The sequence below is a fragment of the Salvia miltiorrhiza genome, chromosome 8, assembly GCF_028751815.1.
Source record: "Salvia miltiorrhiza cultivar Shanhuang (shh) chromosome 8, IMPLAD_Smil_shh, whole genome shotgun sequence".
Taxonomy (NCBI): domain Eukaryota; kingdom Viridiplantae; phylum Streptophyta; class Magnoliopsida; order Lamiales; family Lamiaceae; genus Salvia; species Salvia miltiorrhiza.
The window spans coordinates 661992-678507 of NC_080394.1; the positions used below are offsets into that span (position 1 = coordinate 661992).

Consider the following 16516-nt stretch of genomic DNA (forward strand, 5'->3'; position numbering starts at 1 on the left):
GAAGGGAAGGCCCAAATTATGTTGGGCCGACAAAAGCGTAATTACCCATACAAAATTGCCAATTCAAAATCATACCGATTTTAATACTTTTAGGAGGCGTTTGGTTTGAGTGATAAGGCATGATTGATAAAATAATTCATTTTAATTAAGTGTTTAGTTTACATGATTGAGCCCATGATTGATAAAATAATTCATTTTAATTAAGTGTTTGGTTTCTATTTTAGTACATATACCTTTATATTTTTACTCTAATTGACACACAATATTCACAAAAAAACTCATCTCACAAACTATTTATTACAGTAGTACCTAACAAATCAACTTTAATATGTCCCTTTATCCACTTACGTCTTCCAATATTTTTGTTGATTTTGTGCCGTCCCCTCCACACCACACTCATCGTGGACGGATGAAGTATTTAAGGAGCATATCAATCAAGTATACTTTCTACTAGCACTTTCTAAATGGTCGTAATCTTATCCATCAAAAATAGTTAATGTCAATCCATAAATAAAAATTAATAATAAATATATAAAAATTCCCATCCACAAGCACACTGAAGTATAGTTCTGGCAATTTCTAACCAGCACACAACCAAAAGCAGCAAATCTTCAAGAAAAAAAAACACACAACACACACACTGAAAGCAGAGGAATGGGTGAGGAAGTGAAGAACAAGCAGGTGATACTCAACGATTATGTGAAGGCTTCTGTGAAAGAATCCGACATGTCGCTTAGAACCTCCACGATTCAGCTGAGAATTCCGGCCGGCTGCGACGACGCCGTTTTGGTGAAGAATCTCTACTTGTCGTGTGATCCCTACATGCTCCTTCGCATGAAGAAACTCGAGGTTGATTCTTTTCAACCAAATTCTGTAAGTTTATTTTTTATTTTTTTATTTTCTTGCTGAATTTAACTGTGATTAATTCTGAGTTAATTGAGTGTGTGGATTTAGTTCTTCAAATTGTGGACTTTAAAATGATGGCTCGATTAGCTCATTGAATTCTTGACTAGGCCCCTTGATTTTGGTTGAGTTTTCAAGAATGATTTCTTGATTATAAAATTGTTTGAATCTTGTTGAAATAGAATTTCTTATATAAAGACACACTTTTCTTTTTGATTTGTCTCATTTATGAAGACACTTTCTAAAAATAGTATGTGATCCATACTCATTCTACATACACAAAATAAGTGATTTCTACCCACTTTACATTATTAACACTTTATTCTTAATTCTCGTATCCATTTTTATTGTGTCATTATAAATGGGACAGAGATAGTATAATTTACGGGGAAGAGAAGGGTAGGTAATGATTTGAATTGGGGCCTAGAAAAATTGACTGATTAATAATACGAGTAGTTGAGCCTAAATACACGAACTTCCACCCAAGTCTGATTTTTGCACATGAGTTAACAACTATGCGTCCAAATACATGAATTTAATTTCAATAAACTTCAATTGTTATAATTTTCATATGGTTGTCAATTTCTAGTGAATTAATGCCAGTGTGGCAAGCTGAAGTGACAAATTAGTACCATCATGGCTAGCTAGACATCCAACTAGCTCGTTTAATATATCGGGCATTTCAGGTGTCCACCTTGGTGTTTAATTTGGGGTCCATTGACAATCGTGAAAAATTGGAAGTTTGTGTATTTGGAGGCAGAGTTTTTAGTTCATGTGCATGAACTAGAATTGGGTGAAAGTCTGTGTATTTAGGTGCAATTATCCCTTGATACTACATTATTGTGTGAATGATCAAGTCTGTGTATTTAGGTGCAATTTCTCATATGCATTGAGGTTCTCATATACATCTTTTTGAAGTTTCTAAGACTAGTTGAAGTTTCCTTCTCTTTTGGTGACAGCCTATTTCTGGATTTGGAGTGTCGAAAGTAATCGATTCGTCTCATCCGAACTACACGAAGGGCGATCTCGTTTGGGGGATTACTGGCTGGGAGGAGTACAGCCTCATTCGAGATCAAAGCGGATTGTTTAAAATTCATGATACAGATTTGCCTCTCTCCTACTATACTGGGATTCTTGGTGAGTTGCTCGAATCCCTTGTCCACAAATCTCGTTATGTATGCAGTTAAGGGACGTTTACTTTGATGGATTGAAAATTTGGGATATCCCAAGACCTTTGATTATTTCTATCATTTGAGCTAGTTTTGTTTGATTCTCATTCATCAGAAGGGTGAGATTGGAAAAATCATACTTTTGAGGATAAAAATACTCAATCATTCATTTTATCAATCATGTAGGTATGCCTGGCATGACGGCTTATGCTGGTTTCTTCGAGGTTTGCTCTGCCAAAAAGGGGGAAACCGTTTATGTTTCCGCTGCATCCGGAGCAGTTGGTCAGCTCGTCGGTCAGTTTGCGAAGTCGACGGGGTGTTACGTCGTTGGGAGTGCCGGGAGCAAAGAAAAGGTCGAGTATATATGAACTGTATGCATATGTTGAAAACTATTTTCTTGACATTTGATGAATTAACTAAGTTCATTAATTAGCACTTAAACGTCGGCTTTTTTACTTTGATGAAGGTCGATCTCTTGAAGAACAAATTCGGGTTTGACGATGCATTTAACTATAAAGAAGAGCAAGACTACAATGCAGCTTTGAAGAGGTGAGCTTTTGCCTCCCTATAATGTGTCGTCGATTGTTATAAAAGTGCGTTTACTTGTTTAACTTTCAGATGCATTCTCTTTGATTGATAAATTTATCATGAAAAAATGAAGGATAACAAGATCTTTAAATCTCTTTTTTTCTCTCATTTTCTACAGAAGAGAATTTCATCCTTTCTTTTCACTTCAAAGAGGAATATCATTATCGCACAAAAAATAGAGGATAATATCATCCTTCATGGGAGTGAAGAGAAGGAATGAGAAAGAGTACAACTCGCTTTTGTAGAAAATAAGGGAAAAGAAAGAAGGAATCAATTTAAACGTAGAAAATTTTGTTATCTCTCATTTTCTCATGATAAATTTATCAATCAAAGAAATCATACCTTTAAAGATAGTTAGCAATTTAACACACACACATATATTTAGGTTTTATTGATTTTGATATAAGAGAAATGTAATACCCCGTTTCTCCGAGTTAAATTTAGAATAATTTTTTTTAACTTAGATATTAAGTTGATTCACGCCGGATAAAAGAAAATGAATTTATTTTTAATTCCAACAAAAATGATTTACAAAAATATTTGTAAATTTAGTTATTAAATTTATATGCATTCCATATTTATTTAATTTAGCATTCAAGTATTTTTCACGAGATATTTATATTTTTTTTTTTCGAGATATTTATTTAGCGAATACTGAGCGATTATTACAGTTTTCATAATACAACCCGGAAGATATTTTTTTTATCTACACCTACCCACCATTTCCACCCACTCTCCCCACTCACACTTCACACCATACTTTGCCCCCCACCAAAATAAACTTTAGCCATAATACTCATTCCCTTCCACTCACCATTTCTCCTACATACCAAGGAACTAAGTGCAGAGCTACACCCACACAAGTTCAGCTATACCACACGGACATCCCTATCACTTCACTCATTCTGAAAATTTTCATTTGCTCACCAAGATCATTTCGACAGAATCCAGCACACAAGTAAGATTTTTAAATCAGTTTCTTTACATTCTTCCCTATGAATAAGAGCCTTCATTTAAATGGTATTCATATCTATGAACCTTCTTTTCCAGCAAACAAACAGGATCAACACTCACTGAAATTTCTCACAAGGTAGCCATTTGATTTCTTTTACCTCTGCTCATAAATCGAACTTCAAGCTGCAAGCTTGTTCAAAGCTATATACAATTTGATATATACCCAGCAACGCATTTCATTAAAATGACATTCATAATCATAAGCATACAATCTGTATATATATATATATATATTCATACATCAAAGCATGATTTACAAAAGAAGAAAGAAAAGTTTGAGCTTTGTTTACATCTGTTGATTTTGGGCTGGAAGGTCGACGGCGGTGGCTCGGCGCCACTGTCGGTCTGGCTGGAAAGATAGAAGGTCGGGGGCTGTGAGGCGGCTCATCGCCGTTGCTCCGGCGAGGGTTTGAGAAGAGAGTCAGGGGAGGCCGAGCCTAGGGCTCCGGTGGGCGGCTTCTGCTGCTGCTTATCGGAAGAAGTCCGAGAGGGAAGCCAGGCGCTGCGGCTCTGCCGTTGCTGCCTAGCTACGGTGAAGAGTGGGGAAGGAGAGGACGACGGCGGCGGTGGCTTGATGCTCCTGCTGCCCGTCGATCCAGAGAGAGTCGGAGTCGGCGGCGGTAGTGGCTTCTCGCTGCTATCGCCGGAGTTCCAGAGGGAGGATCGGAGTTTGAGAGGGAGGAGCGGTGGCGGCTGGGGCTGCTATCGCCGGAGGTAGAACCGCGGGGGTTGAGCTTTCAGAGGGAGGCTAGAGCTCGGCGGCCTTGGCTGCTGTCTCTTGGCCACTGTCAGAGAGAGAGAGAGCTGGTGGCGGCAGCTCGTCGCTGCTGCTCCTCCGGCGAGCTCCGCGGCGGTTGCAACTGCTGCGTGAGGGAGATGAGAGAAGGGAGAGACGAGAGTATTCGCCGTTGCTCCGGCGAGCTTCCGAGGCGGCGGAGTTTCTGGCGGAACCGAGGGAGAGAGGGCTGAGCGGGGCTGTTGGCGACGTTGGGTGCGTGCGTCTGTGTGTGAGAGACGAGAGATGGGAGAGAGGGGAGTCAAGGGACGGCGGAGGCGGCGTTGCTACCGCCGCCGGAAAAGATCGAGAGGAAGGGAGAGAGTGCTGCGTGCGTGTGTGTGCGTTTGTGTTTGTGTGTGTGCGTTTGTGTTTATGTGTGTGCGTCTGATGGGAGAAGAAGGGGGGGAGGGAGTGTGGGCTAGGGCTTGGTGAGGGTTGGGCTTTGGGGTTGGGTTTGAGTGATGGGCTTGGTAGTGGGCCGATTTTAATTAGAGTGGGCTCGAGTTGTGGGCCGATTTTAATTAGAGTGGGCTCGAGTTGTGGGCCGATTTTAATTAGAATGGGCTCGAGTCATGGGCCGATTTTTATGAGTATTTGGGCCGAGATTTTATTTATTTTTGTTTCAGTTGGGCTATTAATTAATAAAATTGTTGGGCCTTATTTTATTTAAGGATTTTGAATTGCCTTCAATTAATTAAATTGGGCTTTCTTATTTTTAATTAATTGAACTATTATTAGTTTGATTAATTTATTTAAAGGATAATTTTCATAATAATATTATATTATTATTATGTGCATATTTTAAGTAATTACTTATTATATGTTAAGCATGACATGATTTGCATTATATTTTGCAATAAGAATATTTATGATTTAATTGGTTTTATTATAATTCCAATTATTAAAGAAAGATGAGTAAGAATATTGTTGGTGTTCTTAACTCAAAGAGAAATGTTTTCAATTATTTATTTATTAAATTTTGAAAACCCGGCTAAGTGAATCATAGAATATTAAGCACTTCACCATGACTTAAGATTAGAATTCAAGGAGACCTATTAAGAATAGATTTCTTGTAGGCTTTGAGCATCAGGAGGATTAGCACTGCTATTCCGATTCAGAGATAAGGTTAAACGACAGGCTTTGCCTAGACAGGTGGGCTTATTTTTCAAATGTATGATTTAGCTATTGAGCTTAAATATTCGTGTAATATAAACTGTTTATCCAATAAAATATTTTTGTGCACTCTACCATGTTTAAGGCTCGTACAGTTAATCAATTGAGGTTCTCTTATGACCTAACACGTTGTTTGAGAATTGTGTACACTTGTTAGCTGACTCGGTGGGTTGATCTCCATCGGGCACTAACCAGAGGCGTTATAAGGGTGCTCGACGGGATGTGTTCCGGAGCATAGAAATGATAGGCCTGTCTGGATTAATTTCCGAGGTTTATTATACTTGACTGGGTTACGCCCTCAGTTCAAGTCAGCGGGAGACAGAGATCCGTCGGTGGCTAGAGGTCCGGGATCACAGCGAGTAACAGAATGGAGTGTGCAAACGCGCGAAAAATAATTAAGTATATATATATGAAAATGTTTTAACATGCATAGAAGTTATTTCTCTTTAAAACCTTCTATGTCATGTCAGTAAGATTGGATAAACTGTTCTTCAGATTATGAAATGCTTTAAAAGTTGCAGCCCACTAAGTACATTAGTACTTAGCCCAAAATTTCTTTCAAATGTTTTCAGGTTAATGGCTGGTGATGACGGGGCAGAGCTGAGGCTAGGGTTCAACTCCGTATTTTGTCTTCCGCTATTGCACTAGCATTTATTTGTCTTTTGTTTCTCCAACTTAAGACTTTTATGTTAAATTCTGAATTATGTTTTTATTGAGATTAAACTCTCAACTTCTAGCTCTATGTCATTTAACGTTGGTTATCGGAAGCATGAAACCGAACTTGTGATCCTAAGGCTTTGAATGTTGTTAATTGATTAGTATCACTTGATTTCTATCTTTCTTCATTCAAAGGGTATTGCCCAACATTTTTATTCTATTATCTGAATTTCACAAGGTTCTTCCCTTGTTCATTTATATGATTTTAGTCGTACCCCAGTTATAGTTTATTCCTTCAAGAATTGGGGTGTGACAGAATGGTATCAGAGCATGAGTTTTCTTTCATGTTTCTGATAACCATAAGTTTTTAAATGTCGAGTCTAGAATAGTACCTCTAGACTTCTAAGAAAGTTGTTGAACCTCAGCTCGCCGTCACACTGCCGCAGGAAAAAGGTACGATTTAAAAGTTTCAAAATTATTAAATGTTTTAGAGTTTTCAAGAAGTGCGCGCTTCAGTAAATGATGCTATGTGAATTGCTTAACGCTTTCCATATGCTATAAGTTATGAATTGCTAATTGCTTTCATATTATTATTTTGAGTCTCCGACTCATATAACCAGCTAAGTATCGTGTTTGGGACAACCCGAGCCCTTAACGATAAGATAAGTCAGTATCGTGTTTGGGACAACCCGAGCCCTTAACGATAAAATGAAGTAAAGTCGTGTTTAGGACTATCGAGCTTTTCACGAATACCAGATGTATGGTCGAGTTAGATTCTTTGAATCTTTCCGGCAATAGAAAAGTTTCATGTGACATTAAATGTCCACATGTTTCAGGTTTCAAAGAAAATGAACGAATAAGAAAGTTATGTTATTGTTTTAGGTTCACTGCCTATACGATCAGAATAATAAGAACTCTTACAACTGTTTGAGTACCACCCAAGAATGTCTTGGGAATGTTAGTCGTGATAGCCCCGCTTGATCGATTTAAGTAAGGACTGGTAAGATAGAAACGTTTAACATAGATATGTTATAACGTAGAAGCAATGAGATAAGATTAAGGATTCACTTGAGTATTCCACCCAGATAGATCAGTTTCCCCATAGAGTTAGCCTTTCATAGGGTTACACTATAGAAGTAATATACCTTAAGTATATCTATGTATGTATATATGTATGCATGCATGCAGAATAAGTCTCACTTTTGTGTTATTTTCGTTCGTAAATCAGAATGGAAGACGCACCAAGAAGACGCGGTAGGGGACGAGGACGTGGTCGTGGTCGTGGACGCGGCAGGGGATTTATCCCTGAAGAGCCAATCCAACAAGTAGCACCAAATCGTACTGCTGAAGAGAAGTTTCGCAAGGAAAAACCTCCAACATTTGACGGGCTGGGCGATCCAACAGACGCCGAAAAGTGGGTTAGGGCCATAGAGCGTATCTTTAACTACATCCGTTGCGATGACGAAGACAAAGTAACTTGTGCAACCTACCAACTGGTGGACGAAGCCGACTTCTGGTGGGAATCGGTGAGGCGCACAATGACTGAGGAACAGTGGGAAAATTTCACTTGGGAAGATTTCAAGACTGAATTATACGAGAAATACATACCGGGATGCTATAGACAGAAGAAGCAGAATGAGTTCTGGAATCTGAAGCAGAGGGCTGGGACAGTTACTGAGTACGATAGAGCCTTCAATCAGCTATCAAGATATGCTCCGACGCTGGTGGACACTGATGAGAAGCGTGCAGAAAAATTTAGGAATGGACTACGCCATGAGATATCAATCTCCCTAGCAAGCCAGGGAGGTCTCACCTACGCACAAACTTTGAGCAGGGCTCTCACCATTGAATCATTGCTACCAAAGGAAAAAGGGAAAGCTCCGGGACAGTCTGGATTCGTACCACCTCAAGATGGTGGTAAAGGAAAAAGAAAGTGGAACGAGGGAACTGGAGGAAACCCCGGGAATGGAAATGGAAAGAAGCCGTGGGTTGCTAACCAAAATCAGAATCAACGTCAGAATCAACAGCCGCAAGCAATGGGACGACCACTCTGCCCAAAGTGTCAGCGACCTCATTCAGGGGAATGCCTGAAAGGAATGAATATATGCTATAGATGTGGGGAAACTGGGCACTATGCTTCAGTATGTCCGAAGAAGAACGGAGGAGCACCTCAACAGCAAAACCCCAGAAATCAACAGCGACAAAATCAGGGCCCTGGAGGACAACGGGGACAGCCACAGAATGCTAGGGCCTATGCCCTTAACCAAAAACAAGCAGCGGGAAACCAAGGAAACTTGGCAGGTATGATTAATGTTTTTGACGTGCCGATTATAGCTTTGTTTGATACTGGAGCGTCCCACTCTTTCATTTCACATGCTGCTTGTAAGAGATTAGAATTGACTCCACAATTGGCTGAGACAACTTTAGAAGTTAGCACCCCTGGTGGTGGAAGATTGGCTGCTAAGGACATTATCTCAAACTTAGAACTGAACATAGGTGCTGAAACATTTAAGGCAGATTTGTATGTCATCACTATGATAGAGTTTGACATAATCCTAGGGATGGACTGGCTTACTCAAGTCGGTGCCACGATACTGTGTAGCGAGAGAAAGATCTCTTTCCAATCCGCTGGAAAGGAGAAGGCAAGTTTTCATGGCATAAGAATGGGAGGAAGAGTACCAGTGATTTCGGCGATGAAGGCCACAAAGATAATGAGAACGGGAGAATATCAGGCTTTTCTGGTCAGTTTGACAGGAGAACATGAAGTACAGAAAACGATCGAAGAAGTTCCAGTGGTGCGAGAATTCAAAGATGTTTTTCCCGAAGAATTGCCCGGTATGCCACCGAACAGACAACTAGAATTCACGATTGATCTAGAACCCGGGGCAGCACCAGTGTCAAAGGCACCATACAGAATGGCCCCGCCAGAGTTACAAGAATTGAAAGTGCAACTACAAGAACTGTTGGATCTAGGTTTCATACAGCCTAGCGTGTCACCGTGGGGAGCACCAGTCTTATTCGTCAAGAAGAAAGATGGTTCATTAAGGATGTGTATCGATTATAGAGAATTGAACAAGCTCACGATAAAGAATAGATATCCTCTTCCAAGGATAGACGACTTGTTTGATCAGTTGAAAGGAGCCGGTGTGTTTTCCAAGATTGATCTAAGATCTGGTTACCATCAACTTAAGATGAAAAGAGAAGACATTCCAAAGACAGCATTTCGAACGCGTTACGGACATTACGAGTTCACAGTGATGCCCTTTGGATTAACGAATGCCCCAGCCGTTTTCATGGATTTGATGAACCGAGTGTTCCATCAATATCTCGATAGTTTTGTCTTAGTGTTTATTGACGACATTCTCATCTACTCTAAGACTGAAGAACAAAACGAGGAGCACTTGCGCATCGTACTCGAAACCCTGCGTAATGAGAAATTGTTTGCTAAATTCAGCAAATGCGAGTTTTGGTTGAGAGAAGTGATGTTTCTCGGTCACATCGTGTCGACTGAAGGAATCAAAGTAGACCCCGCCAAGGTCGAAGCAGTCAAGGAATGGAAGGCACCATCAAATGTCAATGAGATCAGGAGTTTCCTCGGTCTAGCAGGTTACTACAGAAGATTCATCGAAGGATTCTCGAAATTGGCTAGGCCAATGACTCAGCTTTTGAAAAAGGGGACTAAATACGTTTGGTCTGAAGCGTGCGAACAAAGTTTTAAGGAGCTGAAGACTAAGCTGACTACTGCACCAGTGTTAGCAATACCAGAAGAGAATGAAGAATTCGTGGTGTATACTGATGCCTCGAAACTAGGATTGGGTTGCGTGTTGATGCAAAATCAGAAAGTGATAGCATACGCGTCTCGTCAATTGAAGCCCCATGAGCTGAAGTACCCTACTCATGATTTAGAACTAGCAGCCGTCGTGCACGCGCTGAAGATTTGGAGACACTATCTCTACGGAGTTAAGTGTGAGATCTTTACAGATCATAAGAGTTTGAAATACTTCTTCGAGCAAAAGGATTTAAACATGAGACAACGAAGATGGCTCGAATTAGTAAAGGATTACGATTGCACCATCAGTTATCATCCAGGAAAAGCGAATGTAGTAGCTGACGCCCTAAGTCGAAAGACGAAGGCTAAGCTAGGGTATTTCATCACCCAGCAGAAGGAACTGATTCGTGAATTCGCCTCACTCAGTTTGGAAATTGTTCATCCTCCAGACACAGTATCGGGTTGTGTTGCTGCATTGATAGCTAAACCTGATTTGAGGGAAAGAATTGTGCAAGCACAAAGAGAAGATTGGTTCTTGGAGAAGATGCGTCTAGCTGCAAGAACGAATGAAACGAAAGGATTCACTGAAGCAAAGGATAATGCACTTATGGTTGGTGAAAGATTGTGTGTGCCACACAAAGAAGAATTAAAGAAAGAGATTATGAGCGAGGCTCATGATACTCCTTACACTGCACATCCAGGCAGCACAAAGATGTATCAGGATTTGAAGAAAATTTTCTGGTGGAAAGGAATGAAAAGAGATGTAGCGTTGTTTGTAGAGCGATGTCTCGCTTGTCAACAAGTGAAGGCCGTGCATCAGAGGCCGTATGGAATGCTGCAACCACTACCTATCCCTGAGTGGAAGTGGGAGCACATTAACATGGACTTCGTAGTGAGCCTACCGAGGTCGGCACGTGGAAACACTGCTATTTGGGTCATAGTGGACCGATTATCAAAGTCAGCGCACTTTCTGCCAATTCAAATGACTTTTGGATTGGAGAAACTTGCAAAGTTATATGTCAGAGAGATAGTACGCCTTCATGGTGTACCTGTATCTATCACATCAGATCGTGACACCAGATTCACATCGCGTTTCTGGAAAAGTTTACAAGAAGCAATGGGCACTCAGCTAAATTTCAGCACAGCGTACCACCCTCAGACTGACGGGCAGTCAGAAAGAACGATTCAGATCCTAGAAGATATGCTGCGAACGATTGTCACAGACAAAGGTGGAAGTTGGGAGGATTTGTTACCTCTTGTAGAATTTGCTTATAACAACAGTTATCAAGCAACAATTGGAATGGCTCCATATGAGGCTTTGTATGGCCGAAAATGTCGATCGCCACTTTACTGGGATGAAGTGGGCGAGAGAAAGTTGTTAGGTCCTGAACTGGTCCAACAGATGGTTGAGAAGGTCGACCACATCAAGCAAAGAATCAAAGAAGCTCAAGATAGACAAAAGTCTTACGCCGATAAACGCCGATCGGAGTTAGAATTCAATGTTGGGGATCGAGTTTTCCTCAAAGTTTCTCCCTCAAAGGGAGTTATACGTTTCGGAAAGAGGGGCAAGTTACGACCCCGTTTTATAGGACCTTTTGAGATCCTAGATAAGATAGGCCCTGTAGCCTATAGGTTGGCATTGCCGCCCAGTATTGGAGACGTACACAATGTGTTTCATGTCTCTCAGTTAAGAAAGTATGTGTTTGATCCAAAACATGTGATTAAGCAAGATGAAGTGGTCCTAGCCCAGGACTTAAGTTATGAAGAGAAACCAGTCCAGATACTTGATCGCAAGGTTCAAGTTTTACGTAACAAGAACATCGTTCTTGTTAAAGTGAAGTGGAACCATCACGGGATGGAAGAGGCCACATGGGAACTTGAAGATTCAATGAAAGTCAAGTATCCCCAGTTAGATTATCAAGGTATGTAATTTCGGGGACGAAATTTTTTTTAAGGAGGGAGGGATGTAATACCCCGTTTCTCCGAGTTAAATTTAGAATAATTTTTTTTAACTTAGATATTAAGTTGATTCACGCCGGATAAAAGAAAATGAATTTATTTTTAATTCCAACAAAAATGATTTACAAAAATATTTGTAAATTTAGTTATTAAATTTATATGCATTCCATATTTATTTAATTTAGCATTCAAGTATTTTTCACGAGATATTTATATTTTTTTTTTTCGAGATATTTATTTAGCGAATACTGAGCGATTATTACAGTTTTCATAATACAACCCGGAAGATATTTTTTTTATCTACACCTACCCACCATTTCCACCCACTCTCCCCACTCACACTTCACACCATACTTTGCCCCCCACCAAAATAAACTTTAGCCATAATACTCATTCCCTTCCACTCACCATTTCTCCTACATACCAAGGAACTAAGTGCAGAGCTACACCCACACAAGTTCAGCTATACCACACGGACATCCCTATCACTTCACTCATTCTGAAAATTTTCATTTGCTCACCAAGATCATTTCGACAGAATCCAGCACACAAGTAAGATTTTTAAATCAGTTTCTTTACATTCTTCCCTATGAATAAGAGCCTTCATTTAAATGGTATTCATATCTATGAACCTTCTTTTCCAGCAAACAAACAGGATCAACACTCACTGAAATTTCTCACAAGGTAGCCATTTGATTTCTTTTACCTCTGCTCATAAATCGAACTTCAAGCTGCAAGCTTGTTCAAAGCTATATACAATTTGATATATACCCAGCAACGCATTTCATTAAAATGACATTCATAATCATAAGCATACAATCTGTATATATATATATATATATTCATACATCAAAGCATGATTTACAAAAGAAGAAAGAAAAGTTTGAGCTTTGTTTACATCTGTTGATTTTGGGCTGGAAGGTCGACGGCGGTGGCTCGGCGCCACTGTCGGTCTGGCTGGAAAGATAGAAGGTCGGGGGCTGTGAGGCGGCTCATCGCCGTTGCTCCGGCGAGGGTTTGAGAAGAGAGTCAGGGGAGGCCGAGCCTAGGGCTCCGGTGGGCGGCTTCTGCTGCTGCTTATCGGAAGAAGTCCGAGAGGGAAGCCAGGCGCTGCGGCTCTGCCGTTGCTGCCTAGCTACGGTGAAGAGTGGGGAAGGAGAGGACGACGGCGGCGGTGGCTTGATGCTCCTGCTGCCCGTCGATCCAGAGAGAGTCGGAGTCGGCGGCGGTAGTGGCTTCTCGCTGCTATCGCCGGAGTTCCAGAGGGAGGATCGGAGTTTGAGAGGGAGGAGCGGTGGCGGCTGGGGCTGCTATCGCCGGAGGTAGAACCGCGGGGGTTGAGCTTTCAGAGGGAGGCTAGAGCTCGGCGGCCTTGGCTGCTGTCTCTTGGCCACTGTCAGAGAGAGAGAGAGCTGGTGGCGGCAGCTCGTCGCTGCTGCTCCTCCGGCGAGCTCCGCGGCGGTTGCAACTGCTGCGTGAGGGAGATGAGAGAAGGGAGAGACGAGAGTATTCGCCGTTGCTCCGGCGAGCTTCCGAGGCGGCGGAGTTTCTGGCGGAACCGAGGGAGAGAGGGCTGAGCGGGGCTGTTGGCGACGTTGGGTGCGTGCGTCTGTGTGTGAGAGACGAGAGATGGGAGAGAGGGGAGTCAAGGGACGGCGGAGGCGGCGTTGCTACCGCCGCCGGAAAAGATCGAGAGGAAGGGAGAGAGTGCTGCGTGCGTGTGTGTGCGTTTGTGTTTGTGTGTGTGCGTTTGTGTTTATGTGTGTGCGTCTGATGGGAGAAGAAGGGGGGGAGGGAGTGTGGGCTAGGGCTTGGTGAGGGTTGGGCTTTGGGGTTGGGTTTGAGTGATGGGCTTGGTAGTGGGCCGATTTTAATTAGAGTGGGCTCGAGTTGTGGGCCGATTTTAATTAGAGTGGGCTCGAGTTGTGGGCCGATTTTAATTAGAATGGGCTCGAGTCATGGGCCGATTTTTATGAGTATTTGGGCCGAGATTTTATTTATTTTTGTTTCAGTTGGGCTATTAATTAATAAAATTGTTGGGCCTTATTTTATTTAAGGATTTTGAATTGCCTTCAATTAATTAAATTGGGCTTTCTTATTTTTAATTAATTGAACTATTATTAGTTTGATTAATTTATTTAAAGGATAATTTTCATAATAATATTATATTATTATTATGTGCATATTTTAAGTAATTACTTATTATATGTTAAGCATGACATGATTTGCATTATATTTTGCAATAAGAATATTTATGATTTAATTGGTTTTATTATAATTCCAATTATTAAAGAAAGATGAGTAAGAATATTGTTGGTGTTCTTAACTCAAAGAGAAATGTTTTCAATTATTTATTTATTAAATTTTGAAAACCCGGCTAAGTGAATCATAGAATATTAAGCACTTCACCATGACTTAAGATTAGAATTCAAGGAGACCTATTAAGAATAGATTTCTTGTAGGCTTTGAGCATCAGGAGGATTAGCACTGCTATTCCGATTCAGAGATAAGGTTAAACGACAGGCTTTGCCTAGACAGGTGGGCTTATTTTTCAAATGTATGATTTAGCTATTGAGCTTAAATATTCGTGTAATATAAACTGTTTATCCAATAAAATATTTTTGTGCACTCTACCATGTTTAAGGCTCGTACAGTTAATCAATTGAGGTTCTCTTATGACCTAACACGTTGTTTGAGAATTGTGTACACTTGTTAGCTGACTCGGTGGGTTGATCTCCATCGGGCACTAACCAGAGGCGTTATAAGGGTGCTCGACGGGATGTGTTCCGGAGCATAGAAATGATAGGCCTGTCTGGATTAATTTCCGAGGTTTATTATACTTGACTGGGTTACGCCCTCAGTTCAAGTCAGCGGGAGACAGAGATCCGTCGGTGGCTAGAGGTCCGGGATCACAGCGAGTAACAGAATGGAGTGTGCAAACGCGCGAAAAATAATTAAGTATATATATATGAAAATGTTTTAACATGCATAGAAGTTATTTCTCTTTAAAACCTTCTATGTCATGTCAGTAAGATTGGATAAACTGTTCTTCAGATTATGAAATGCTTTAAAAGTTGCAGCCCACTAAGTACATTAGTACTTAGCCCAAAATTTCTTTCAAATGTTTTCAGGTTAATGGCTGGTGATGACGGGGCAGAGCTGAGGCTAGGGTTCAACTCCGTATTTTGTCTTCCGCTATTGCACTAGCATTTATTTGTCTTTTGTTTCTCCAACTTAAGACTTTTATGTTAAATTCTGAATTATGTTTTTATTGAGATTAAACTCTCAACTTCTAGCTCTATGTCATTTAACGTTGGTTATCGGAAGCATGAAACCGAACTTGTGATCCTAAGGCTTTGAATGTTGTTAATTGATTAGTATCACTTGATTTCTATCTTTCTTCATTCAAAGGGTATTGCCCAACATTTTTATTCTATTATCTGAATTTCACAAGGTTCTTCCCTTGTTCATTTATATGATTTTAGTCGTACCCCAGTTATAGTTTATTCCTTCAAGAATTGGGGTGTGACAAGAAAAGACTCCTTTCGTATCCACAAAAATTTGTGCTAAAATTATTTACTTCTGATAGGGCGTGGTTCAAATAAAAACCTTTATCTTATTTTGACAACACTGCACTGAACGTATAAGTAATTCGCGATATTTGCCTGAGTATAGACTTCAATGCAGTTACTTTATACGTTCAGTGCAAGAATTAATTCTCACTAAATCAATGTGTCCCTAAATCTTGTCTTCAACAGGTACTTCCCCGATGGCATCGACATCTACTTCGAGAACGTGGGAGGGAAGATGCTCGAAGCAGTGCTGAACAACATGAGACTACACGGTCGTGTTGCTGTTTGTGGGATGATCTCTCAGTATGGCCTCGAGCAGCCCGAAGGCGTGCACAACTTGTTCAACCTCATAGCAAAACGGATCCGGATGCAAGGATTTGCTGTTCACGACTACTACCATCTCTACCCGAAGTTCCTTGAGATGGTTGTGCCGCAAATCAAAGAAAGGAAGATCACATACGTCGAAGATATAGCCGAAGGCCTTGAAAGCGCGCCTAATGCTCTCGTTGGCCTATTCTCCGGCCGTAATGTGGGGAAGCAGGTGGTGGTTGTTGCTCGTGAGTAGGTCTTGATGGTAGGCAAGAAAGGTTAAGTAGATGAAGTTGATTTTGCCAATCTTCCCTGTCTAAAATCTCCACTAGTTTTTTTTTTTTTTGTAAACTTTTGGGAGGGAAAATAACCTCCACTACTTGTAGTAAGACAAACAATAGAAAAATGCACCATAGAGGACTAAGAAATTTAACCGGAAATGATGGTTTATGTAAACGCGCGGGCGATTGCAAGAGATCGAGTATTTGAAAGATCTAGATGAATTCGTGCCCGAGAGGTTCTTGAATAGCAATATTGATGTTGAAAGGGGGCAAGATTTTGAACTCATTCCCTTTAGATCAGGGCGAAGAATATGGGACTATCAAATATGGAGCTAACAGTTACG

At 40.8% G+C, this 16516-nt stretch overlaps 2 protein-coding genes across 7 annotated transcripts; both read left to right on the plus strand.

Annotated features, from left to right (window-relative positions):
* Positions 1–492: 492 nt before the first annotated feature.
* On the plus strand, positions 493–16423 carry LOC130999729 (2-alkenal reductase (NADP(+)-dependent)-like). The gene is made up of 5 exons (XM_057925348.1): positions 493–873; positions 1863–2040; positions 2259–2425; positions 2539–2621; positions 15769–16423. Exons 1-5 carry the CDS (start codon positions 655–657, stop codon positions 16145–16147), a joined length of 1026 nt encoding a protein of 341 aa, XP_057781331.1. The 5' UTR covers positions 493–654; the 3' UTR covers positions 16148–16423.
* Positions 3403–15276, plus strand: LOC130999727 (uncharacterized). Of its 6 annotated transcripts, none has more exons than XR_009093577.1 (5): positions 3403–3618; positions 3711–3750; positions 5529–5604; positions 14473–14548; positions 15142–15276. XR_009093577.1 is itself a non-coding variant. In XM_057925346.1 (5 exons), the coding sequence occupies exons 4-5, from the start codon at positions 7512–7514 to the stop codon at positions 15144–15146; spliced, it is 1077 nt and encodes a 358-aa protein (XP_057781329.1). In that variant the 5' UTR covers positions 3403–3618; positions 3711–3750; positions 5529–5604; position 7511; the 3' UTR covers positions 15147–15276. The 6 variants fall into 6 exon arrangements, 2 of the variants coding, with proteins under 2 accessions (XP_057781329.1, XP_057781330.1); XM_057925346.1 differs by lacking the exon at positions 14473–14548 and adding an exon at positions 7511–8583; XR_009093575.1 differs by having other exon boundaries at positions 14473–15276.
* Positions 16424–16516: the final 93 nt, after the last annotated feature.

Coding starts and splice junctions, on each gene's coding strand:
- LOC130999729 (XM_057925348.1), top strand. CDS start 655: ATGGGTGAGGAAGTGAAGAACAAGCAGGTGATACTCAACGATTATGTG. Junction 874..1,862: donor ATTCTTTTCAACCAAATTCT/GTAAGTTTATTT, acceptor TTTTGGTGACAG/CCTATTTCTGGATTTGGAGT. Junction 2,622..15,768: donor TACAATGCAGCTTTGAAGAG/GTGAGCTTTTGC, acceptor TGTCTTCAACAG/GTACTTCCCCGATGGCATCG.
- LOC130999727 (XM_057925346.1), top strand. CDS start 7,512: ATGGAAGACGCACCAAGAAGACGCGGTAGGGGACGAGGACGTGGTCGT.